This window comes from Engystomops pustulosus, chromosome 11 (assembly GCF_040894005.1).
Source record: "Engystomops pustulosus chromosome 11, aEngPut4.maternal, whole genome shotgun sequence".
Lineage (NCBI taxonomy): Eukaryota > Metazoa > Chordata > Amphibia > Anura > Leptodactylidae > Engystomops > Engystomops pustulosus.
In genome coordinates, this window is record NC_092421.1 from 30,034,355 (window position 1) to 30,046,433 (window position 12,079).

Consider the following 12,079-nt stretch of genomic DNA (forward strand, 5'->3'; position numbering starts at 1 on the left):
AGGCAGCTTTAAAAAGGATTCAAACCAGCCAAACACATGGTAAACTTACAAAAACGCATGCTTTAACACAGAACAAAAATGCAACGTGTGGCATCACCCTAATCCTACCCCATTTCCAATCACTGCTCTCTATGAGGCAACCTATTGTTCTCTGTTATCAGCCAGTTCAGGCTAGTGAAATTAGACTTTTTGTAGGAGATTTGAGTTAAAACCCCATCTTCTTCATTTCTCTGGTGCTGAGAACTTACACATTCAGATATATACCTCTGTATGACAGATATTGCATGACCTTAACATAGAAAAGAGTTGAACTATTGTATTTCAATTCTAAAGGAGAATATTTATTTATTATGTTTGCTCTTACGCAATGTGAGACAAGTAACTACATGTCTCAGGATTACCTAGGTGCAGCTCTAGCACCCAGAGGACACCACCTGCTCCTCTTATCCTGATCAGATACAATTTTCTTACAGCCCTGGAAATACATTTACAAATATACATATGGATTTTGGTATAATGTATCATGTTTTATACAATGTTGCACCTGAGTTTCAATATTTCCATATCTGAGTCATAGCTTTGGATCCCAATCGGTTTTTATCACAGTTTGGCAATGTAAGGGTGAATTATTGCACATGGATTGAATGTGATAAGATTGTAGCTGTAGGTAAAAGGACACTATGCGTGGAATTAGTAGTATGTAATGTGAATAGAACTTTGCAGCCATTGATGCACATAGAGGGTTAAATCTCCAGAGGGCGGACTTGCTGGATTACTCCTAGTGTGTCACAGAAAGCAACCTATGAATGGGGAGAGGAAGACACAGCAGTCATGGGAGGCCTAGCCATTCACAGAGAGCTTCCAGGTCAGATACAAGCTGTGAACTTTGTGTCTGCACATAGTCCATGCTGTATGTATAGTCTATATAGTCCTACAGTGTTACATGATCTTAAAGGAATGGGCCTCATTACCAGCAGATGGACATTATAGACAAGAACGTGCGGATGTTGCATTTCATCATACTACACGTGCAGAAAGTGAGTGCTGCAAATCAGATCTTAACATGAACAAGACTAAACCTCACTTAGTCCAGGCACAGTCATCTGCATGTGTGATCACCGTCTCTGAGACACAACCTGTCCCTCGAAATAAGAGTCATACACTTCCTACTACTTGTGAAAGTGACAAGAAGCCCTTCAATCATCTTGTTTCCAGTGCGGAGAGTGATGGGCAGTGGAGCTGCAGTGGTGTGATCTTAGACAGAAACGTTGGCATTGTTATTTGTCAAGGAGCTGTATTCTTCCCTTTCCTGAAAAGAAGACATAATTGTTTTCCCAGTCCGGATTGTACGGCGCTCTCCGCCAATGACTTACCATCAGATTTATTGATTCAAGTGGAAACCTCCAATCCACCAAAGATAATTGCAAAGAACCGGAATGAGGTTCTGGAACATAGATCTGCACTTGGACTTGTCCCCATGTCAGAGTCAAAAGATGGACGCTTACACCTCCAAGCGCAGCTTCTTATGCTTCTGCCTTGTCCTGATTTCCAAAAAGCTTTCTCTGGACTGTTCAAGAAAGAAGATGGGTGGGTGTTCTCCAGTGAGGATGAAAAGAAAGAATATGGTGAATTTCAGAAGGATTTAGCTTACCTCCATTGGTTTGCTGTTTTGAAGATTCAGAGTCCATTGCCAAACCCTTATAAGATGGGCATCATGGATTCCTCCAGGCTGGTAAAGGGAAGTACAGTTTACGCTTGTGGCTCTCCGTTCGGCTCATTTTATACTGATATCTTTCTCAATACAATAACAAAAGGTGTCCTAAGCAATGTAGCCGGAGACAGAAATGTTGTACTGCTGACTGATGCCCGATGTTTACCAGGATCCGAAGGTGGTGGCATTTTTTTGTTTGAAGAAGGAGCTTTACATTTGATTGGCATCATAGTGGCGCCCCTCTGCTGGAAAACCAACGAGTGGGTGGGCTTGACAGTTGCTTGTTCTCTTAGTAACATCCTGGACAACATCAGTAAAGTTCTTGGAAGCACAGGAATTGCTTTACAAAATGAACTGAAAACTTTGCATCTGTTAGACCACTATATTCCTAAACACATGGGCACCGGAACAGTGGAGCGCTTGTTGGCATCGGTAGTAATCGTGGACTCAGGCCAAGCTTGGGGAACTGGCGTTTTGTTAAACCCCAAATTAGTGTTAACTTGCCGACATGTGATTAGAAATGCACTCAAAGTATCTGTCAAGACTTATCATCCTAGAATTCCAGCTGGGCACCAAACCTGTAAAAGGTGAGTCATACATAGTTTTATATCTAAGGCCCTGTTCAGGCCTGCATTTATTTGCAGATTATATTTAAAATGTCAGAAGGTATTAAAGGAAATCAACCATCAAAATTCACCATAATAAACTAGTGACACTAGATCCAGACACTGTGGTGATCTTCTTATATTTGTTATCCATGGCCCCCTTCCATCTAAAATCAACTTTTAAAATTTTGCTAATGAGCCTGAAAGGCGTTACCAGAGTTCCTCGGTGCTGTAGCTTCACAGGTTGTTACACTGTGCAAGAGCACATCCCCCCCCCCTCCCACTGTTTTCTGAAACTACCCTCTGACATGAGATTACAGCAGGCAGATGGCAGGTAAAAGTGTTTTGAGAAAAGCAGGGAGGTGAGACAGTGTAACAGTCTATGAAGATACAATGGGGATGGCTATGGAGATGCAAAATTCTTGCTCAATTGCATAATTTAAACGTTGATTTTAGGAGGAAGGAGGCCATGGATAACAACCAAGAAAATTACCACAGTCACAGTGTTGAGTAGGTTCATCATGCTTGATTTTTGATGGTTAAATTCCTTTAAAGGACATCTACCACCAGTATGAAGCATTGTAAACCAAGCACACTGACATGCTGGTGTGTGCTCCCTCTGGAAGGATCTGATTTTCTTGAAGCTTCTTATGCCATAGTTTAATTATGCAAATGAACCTGAGGAGCTCCAGACTCCATTAACATCAATTGAGCCCACAACCCCTCAGGCTCATTTGCAGAATTTGAAAGCCATTTTTTTATTAAAAAAAAAAAACACAGGGAATAAGAAGATAAAAGAAGAGTAGATCCTGCAAGATGGGGGATGCACCAGTATGTCAGTGTGCTTGGTTTACAATGCTTCATTCTGGTGGTAATGGTCCTTTAAGGCCCTGTAAAGGTAAATTGTTTAATAAAACCTGACTGGCCCTATAATAGTGAATTTGGTTCCTTGGTGCTATTAGTGTCCATTATGTGAATGATCTAGCGCTGTTTGTCAAATTTGCTGCTGTTTTTTTGTTACAAATTAATCAATGCAGATGTTATCAAAACATGAAGGACATAAAGCACCAGGATGAAGGATTGTAAACAAAGCACACTTACATGCAGGTGTGCACTCCCTCTGGCAGGATCTGTTCTTCTTTTAGCTTCTAGTGTCCTGGTTTAGAGTAAAAAAAAGGCATTTAAAATTCTGCAATGGAGCCTTAGGCTGATGCCACACGCACCGCTTTGTCTGCGTTTGAAAACGCACACGCAGACAAGGCCGCACCCACCGGGGCGGCCCGATCGCATCAGCGTTTCTATGGAAACGTTTATAATCCTTCATCCTGGTGGTAGATGTCCTTTAAAGGGGTTTTCCCATCATGGCATTTACATTTAATTAAATTCATTTGCCTTTTGTAAAGATTTCTTCAATTGGATGTTAATAAAAAAATGTTCCTGTGTGAAGATATTTTCTCATAAATGTAGTCATGTTGTCCCTTAGAAACCAGATAGCTTCCTCGGAAACGACCACGCCACACTCTGGCAGCGGTGGCCAGACTTGCGCTATAGAGTCCTGCCGGACCACCAGGATTCAGCAATCATTACCACAGGGTGGCTGTGGGACATGTAGTAACTCCTGGACATTTTATATACAAAAACAATTTGTTTCTTTGTGCAATCCCTCCAGCAGAGGTGTCCGTATCCGAGGAAGCTAAGTTTGTTTCTAAGGGACCATATCACTACATTTATGAGAAATTATCTTCACACAGGAACATATTTTTTAATAACATCTAATTGAAGAAATGTTTATACATGGCAGATTAATGAAATTGAATGAGAATACCCCTTTAAGTTCTATTATGTTGCTTCTATGCAATGCAGTTGGTTAGCTACTGATGACTCTGCCATGTGGATATGGAAAAGTTGTAGATTAAAGGGTGTAACTGATGGAACCCCTATCACCACCACCCCGTTATTTCCCAGACCTGAAAACAGGGATTGCGGTTTTCAGGTCTGTCTTAACCTAAGACTGAAGTATGGAATTGTAGTGGCAGTCTAGTTGGCCACTAAATCTCTATTTACTCCCTCATGCCACCGATCCATCACTGGACACTACCTATAGCTTGCACCATCAAAAGGCCCAAGTTATAGCACAATTCTGCTCCAGGCAGATTTCAGAGGCTACTGATGGATGCAGCACAAGGGGGCAGGGTGGTTGAGAGTTTGATCATGTGCTGGTGCTTCTATGGTAAATCCCCCCCCCCCCTCCTCCCTCGATAGGGCATATATGTTGAATACCAAATGTTTTCTTTTTATAAAGTGTTCCCTTGATATAAAAAATTGACAGTCGGTAAGTCAGGTTGCACACAAGTGAGTTTAAAGGGGTTGGCCACTTTACCTCATGTTTTTTGTAATCTGTTCATGAGCAATCACCCTTGCACGACTTTATGTTAGTATTCTTGAATATAAGACAAAGGTCCTTCCAGGACGATTGCTCATAGACAGATGGAGATCACATGACCCTCCATCTGTGGTCATTTTATGGACAGGAATGTCTGGCTGACAAGATAAAAGACGGGAGGCTTCACATTACATATCAAGAAAGCAGCGCAGAAATATTAATATATGAATTTTGGTAAATTAACTAATATCCTTTCTCCCACATACTACAAAAAAAATCAGGTTAAATGACCAACCCCTTTTAATACAAAATTGTTGTCCACATTTTATAAATTTAAGGGGCCCGAATTTAGAGCAGATAAGCAGAACTGACATAGCAAGAGGATTTGTGTTCACTTCCTGGAACTTGAATTTCTCTGTCAATTGACTCCCATTCATTTTGGTACCATAAAGCTCATACACCCTTCTGTAACATCTAAATCAATGAAGGCAGCTGAACCATGTAGAGTATAAGGTTTCCCTTGTCATATATGATGAGGTGACCACACCTATGTCAAGAATGAAGTCCCCAAGACTCCTGGCTGACATTTCTATATGTATTTTCATTGTCTTCTATGATGACACCATGTTAACTGTTGTTTCCAGGTTCCAGACTATGAAAGGTCGAGTTTTGTTTGCTACTCAAGCATTTTCTCCGTATGATGTTGCTGTGGTGGAACTAGAAGATGCTATTCCTGGTGTTCCTGAAGCAGTCTTGGCATCTGGATACCATACAGGTTTGATACCATTCAACACTGCTTCAAAGTGCTTTGAACTAATAAAATTAGGTATTTGCATAGAAAAAACACAATCCATGCAAATATCATAGGTAAATTGTTCTTATACATGTAACATCACAGTCTCTTTGAATATGTCCTTCTCAGGAAAGACCATCAATCGTTCATCTGTAGGTAAAAAGTGCATTGGTGGTCACCTACCCACAGTATAGGGAATTAGTATTGGCAGTACTACCACTGATCCATGCCTAACAGGTTATACAGATGTGCTACTGCTTTATACAAGATCCATATAGGTATCTGAGGCAGCTAGATACAGCTCCTGGCTCTTCAGTACCTCTTCAGGACTATGAACGGAGCAGCAACATCTGTGCATTCACATTTACATAATGGACGTAGGACACCCGTTCTTGTGATCTGGTAAAGCATTCCCGTATTATTACTGGTGGTCCCCTACTTAAGGACACCCGACTTACAGACGACCCCTAGTTAAAGACGGACCCCTCTGCCCACTGTGACCTCTGGTGAAGCTCTCTGGATGTTACTATAGTCCCAGATTGCAATAATCAGCTGTAAGGTGTCTGTAATGGAGCTTTGTTGATAATCCTTGGTCCAATTACAGCAAAAAAATTGGAAACTCCAATTATTCAGGGGAAAAATTTTTTTTTTTGTCTTGATCTGCATTTATAAAATATACAAATTCGACTTAAGAACAAACCTATGGAACCTATCTTGTATGCAACCCGGGGACTGCCTGTATTATCTTTAATTTTTTTTCATTTTTGTTTTACTTTTTATATTCAAAATTTCTTTGCTATTTTTCCTTGCTAGCGAAGAGAAGAATAGCGAAGTCTTAATAACTATGTATTTACTGCTATACATATCAGTGGTAACTTGAATTAAAGAGAATCTGTCAGAAGTTTTGACTGTACAAAGCTGTAGACGGTGTTATGTATGAGCCCAGAGAGCTGTGTAACCATTGTATGTGTTGCTAGTAGCAGCAGGACGTTTATATTTCAGGATACCCTTGGAGCACTCTGGTGCATAGCTGTAGTATCCAAAAAGAAGCGTCATACAGAAGTGACTTATAGCAGAGGTGAGGGGTTGTGCTGTGTGGAGAGATCTTACATAGCAGTACCTCAAGTCCAACTATAATTTTGAAATATGAAAGCATTTGTCCTTCTGCTACTAACAACACACACAGTAGTATGGATAAACCGCTCTTGAGGTATAATACCTAATGCTGTCTGAAATTCTGTATGGTCCAAACTGCTGACCGATTCTCTTTTAAAGGGATTTCACCACCAGATTCATCCATCATCTATCTACATGATGGTTGGTAAATTGATGGGAGGTCTGATATTGGCAAAACACTGTGAAAGCGACAGAAAGATGCAAGTACAACCAAAGATTATACTTTACAAGTAGAGAATATGCATGAATAATCAACTTCTAAGTAGTTCCCTCCAATAAGCTAAGGTTGTCTCGACTATCAACATAAAACAATAAAATATTTCAAACTTTCACCAATATAAAACTATACATTTGATGTAATTTAGTGTATTACTTTTAGCATAATTTTAGAAGACGTTTAATCCATCAAAATGAATGTTTTTCGTGTTTGTATATATGTCCATGATGAGCTTAAGGTACTCGAAAACCTAATGCCACATTTGCTCAAATTTACCAGGAGAAGATGTCTACGTTGTAGGATTTGGGGCTCTTGGTGAACGATGTGGTCCATCTGTAACATCTGGTGTTCTGTCAGCTGTGATTTCTGTGGGTAATGTCCCCGTTATGTTACAGTCTTCTTCTGCTGTACATGGAGGTTCCAGTGGAGGACCTGTGTTTGCTGCTGAGTCTGGACATCTTCTAGGTAACAGATGGCTCTCCCTTTTATACAGAATAAATTTTACAATTCAAAATTATCAACTTTCCACAGTGGGACCACTATTGGTGATGCAATGCTGGTCCTGCATACAGGCTACTGCTCTGTTTAAAGTGCACTTTGCTAGTCCAATTAAACATGAAGGGAGGTATCATCATAGCACCCATGACTGTTCAAACTAAGAGATGGGACCCTCAATGGTCACCAGTTGTCTGTACTATCAACCAGAGTTGATAGTTACTACCAGGGGCAGATTAAGGCCATGGGCCCTGGGCTGTATGTATAGTGCCTACAAGTACCTACCTGTAATTCACTTCCTACATATGGTACTAGAATCAAGCTTCTGGTAGAAAGGAGGATGTTTCCCTTTTGCCTGCTTTCAATCTGCGGTTTCAGGCCTGTGGAGGACCTTCAATGGTCCTGAAGAGCAGGAAAAGATGTACAAGGATTTCATGGGTGAAGGTCCTTCTGAGTATGAAATTTGGTGGGTAGTTTGGGTGGCCATGGCTCCATAGAAGGCTACTGGTTACTACTTTCCAGGGACAGACCTTCAAGTACCCCACCCCACTGTCTTTCTACCTGTAGTAGTAGCTGCAGCTCCTACCACCACCAGCAGTTACATCAGTTCTCGCCCATATCCCCCAATCGTTTTTTTCTCTCTCTTCTAAATGAAGTCAAACATTCCTCCTCTCCTTAGTACTTTGTACTTAGTCCATCATCTTCCACCAAACCCCCGGTTTCAACTATACTCCTTGCAGTGCACCCCTAACTTCCCACAGTCACTGGTACCGGATTTCCCCTTTTCTCCAGTATTCCCAGCAGTCTTTGTTTCTCCAAATATTATTAGCCCTTCCATTCTCATGTAACAAAAATAAATCGAATATTCTGCAAAAATAAACATTTTATGTCCCTTTTTCTCCTTGTAGGTATTGTTGCAAGTAACACAAGGGATAACTCTACAGGTGCCACATATCCCCATTTAAATTTTGGTATCCCAATTACTATTGTCCATTCTGCTATTCAGAGGTATAGTCAGTATGGGGATTTACAAAGTTTTGAAGAACTTAACAAAGCAGGACGTGCAATTCAAGATATATGGCGCCTGCAAAGACCGCCTGAGAAAGTGTTTCAGAGCAAGCTCTAAGATGTGCACAAGTTCTTCTGCACTACGTTTCATCTATTATTTTTCCATATTCCATCTACGGTATATTTAATTTTTTGGGACATATATGAGAAGTACTGAAAATGGTGACCGTTTCTTCACCAACTATTCAAGATTTGAACACCTAAAGACAAAATCTTCAACTTTTTTTTTCTCGAAAAAAAACCAGGTTAGAGAACTAAAATCATCATATTGTTTAATATATTAAAGTCCTATAAGAACATCAAATCTGTAATAAAAGTTAGTAAAAAAACCACATTATTTTGATTTAGGTTATTACTGGCATTCGAGCTGTCGTTTTATTGCACTTATGTAAATGGTCACCATGTAATTTGGAAAGTGTGTATGGCAAGTGAAGGCTGACTCAATTTGGCTACTTACCAGTGGTGCTGCTTTAATATTGAACGGTTGTCTCTAACTAGTTATATTAGGGGAAATCTACCATCAAAATCAAGCATGATAAACATTTACTCTTAGGCCTCTTCCACACTAGCGTTTTTCGCGGTAGTGACACGCAGAACTTGCATTGCACTCTGTCCCTTTGTTTCCAATGGGTGTTTCCTCATTTGCGTTGTTTTTCACGCGCGTACTTGCGTTTGTTTTGACGCGCGTCAAAATCGCAGCATGCTCTACTTTTGCGTTTCATGCGTGTTTTTTCCGCCCCATTCAGGTCTGTGGAGACGCATCAAAAACGTATTGCACTCGCAAGCAATGCGAGTGCAATGCGTTTTAAACGGATTGGTTGCTAGGTGACATGAATAATTCCCCTGCTCGAGATCGAGCATTTAATTAAAAAAACACAGTGAAGAACAGTGAAGAATAGAATAAAAACAGTAAACACAGTGAACACATGATCATTTAAGTGAAAGACACAGTGAAAAACACAGTGAAGAATAGATTACAGATGTTCGGCACATCTGCTTACTTGTCGGGAGATACTCGCGGAACAGTGCGAACAAAATAGCATGTGAAGAACAATATATATGTGTGTGTGGAACACATTGCAGATGTTTCCATACATCTGCAATGTGTTCTTCACATATATATTGTTCTTCACATGCTATTTTGTTCACACCGTTCTGCGCATATCCCCCGACAAGTAACAACACGCGCGTGAAAAACGCAAAAACGCTAATGGCTCCAAGCAAAAATGGAACAAAAACGCAGCCAAAAACGTCAGTTTTTCACGCATTGCACCCTGACGTGAAATGCAACGCTAGTGTGGAGGGGGCCTTAGTTCCAGACGTCATGACTGTGGTATTCTTCTTGTATTTGTTATCCATGGCCTCTTTCTTTTTAAATTAACATTTAAAATTGTGTCAATGAGCCGGAAGGAGAGCGTTACCAGAGCCCCTCCGTGCTGTAGCTCCACATGCCGTTGAACTGCACAGGAGCACTTCCTCCACCTAATGCATGAGATCGTAGCAGCTAGAGGGAGTGAGGGAAGTGCCAAGGGAGCAAGAAAGGGGAAGTGTCCTTGCACAGGTAACTCCCTTTTGACTTTTTAGCATAATTTTAAAAGGAATGAGGCCATGGATAAGAGATATAAGAAGATTTACCACATGCCTGGATCTATGAATATGTGTGTATGCTAAATTTTGATGGTAGATTTCTTTGAGTGAAAAACATAAGTGTCAGGAAATCAAAATTTTTGAGACTAGTTTTGAGCCTCCATTTATTAATTGGAGTTTCCATATGAAAGGATGAATAATAAAAATTTCACCACACTGGTCCACATTACTAACGTGCTTGCCCTAGTTTTTTGGTGGACTTTGCACACTCTTTTGAGTACAAAACCTACTTGAAGAAAAAAACAGATTTGCACAGAAAAATTTATGGAAAAGTGTAAGACAAGAAACTTTATTTAGTATTTTTTATAAAATCATACAATGAGAGTAAAATACATAGAACAGACATTTTGACGCTGAGAGGGAATCAGCTGATGCTGGGGAAAAAAGTCTAAAAACATCAGGGAGGCATAAGAAATAGAAGGGTATTTTGTAAATGGATAAATGGGATCAGTCTCTTGTGCCAACAAAGGAAATAGTAGAGTAAACACGGTACTGCACAGTGGAGTCATATACGACAAGAAAAAACTGTAACAGGTTCAATCTAACAATTACCTAGGCACCAAGAGTACACAGCCTCCAAGATGGGTAGACACCCCGACGTGCGTTTCGGCACGCTGCCTTCATCATGGGGTCTTTTGAGTGCAAACTTCTTGCACTTGCATATATTTAAGAAGTGTCCACGCCTCATATATGTGACGCGGCTGCATTACTCTTCACACGACACAAAATTCTGCACATAAAGGGACGTTTGTTCCGCCGGTGCTCGCAGCTCCACATTGATAATGCCAAATCTGACAGAAATGTGTTGCACGCCCCATGTTAAAGGTGCACTAAAAAAAAAAAAAAAAGTTGTTGTCAGGGCAGTGCACCGGACACCAGATTCATGAAGAACGTGCACCAGAATCGTGAATGTGGCGCCCCCTGCGCACTACACAGGCAAACTGCACATAGTACAGACTGCACTGTTCTTAGTAAATGTGGGCTATTGCTTTGAGTCAGGGCTGATCGGGGACTACTATTTATAAAAATGGGTTTTCCTTATACCTCCATTATTAATGTTTACCTTTCGAGTCTCCTGGTTACCCTGTGTTTGACTCAGGATTGAGACCAAACGGGATGACTGACTTCTGGCTACACGGAAAGTATGAGGAATTTCTACTTCTATATGATTTAATTATTATTATTTTTATTATTACTATTATTATTACTATTTATTATATATTTCCTCATGGTTATCAACCGTGTTTATGTTTGGTTTCCGGTAATTATTCCTGTTTTATCTTTTGTTGCTTCTCTGCGTTGAACCTGGCATAAACCTAAAACTTCTTTACTATAAATATTTGTCAACTGGCCCGGTCTGACCTATCTTTTGCTAATGATTTTGGAAACTAGACCCATTTTTTCCATATCTCTGATCCAGCCTACCACTTTCTTCCTGACTGCCTATTAGGACTGTGTGCTGGTTGGTCCGCTGGTCTATACACCCTTGCTGGGGTTAAGGTCAAGGATTTTAGGCGTCTTCCCTTTACAAATTCAAATAGGTCATGTGACATTGCAGTCCTAAAGTCAGCCACCTGCATACCAAGCTTCATCTAAGCGGCGATTGGCACACAGGTATGTGGTTGGAAGAGATTTTATGGTTGCAGTGAAGGTCTTTTTAGAAATGCCCCTGGGATGGGCAAAATATTCCTTTTTCTTGGCTTATACTACAGACAAATACTCCATTAGACGTAGGAATGAAGTATATTAAGACATGCTTTATCTATGTTATGTATAGAATCTTAATTTAAAGGAAATCTACCATCAATATCCATCATGATAAACCAGGGAAACTTACTCCTAGATCTAGGCATCGTGCCTGTGGGGATTTTTCTATAGTTGTTATCCATGGCTTTCTTCTTTCTAAAATCAACTTTTAAAATGATGCTAATGAGCTTGAAAGGCAAAAACTTTCATGTGCAACAGTTTGGGTTCTAGGTTTCAA

General features: G+C 40.4%; 1 protein-coding gene across 1 annotated transcript; it reads left to right on the forward strand.

Annotated features, from left to right (window-relative positions):
- The first annotated feature begins 786 nt into the window (after positions 1 to 786).
- On the forward strand, positions 787 to 8,671 carry TYSND1 (trypsin like peroxisomal matrix peptidase 1). The gene is made up of 4 exons (XM_072129608.1): positions 787 to 2,298; positions 5,344 to 5,474; positions 7,165 to 7,350; positions 8,289 to 8,671. The coding sequence occupies exons 1-4, from the start codon at positions 944 to 946 to the stop codon at positions 8,504 to 8,506; spliced, it is 1,890 nt and encodes a 629-aa protein (XP_071985709.1). The 5' UTR covers positions 787 to 943; the 3' UTR covers positions 8,507 to 8,671.
- The last annotated feature ends 3,408 nt before the right edge of the window (positions 8,672 to 12,079 follow it).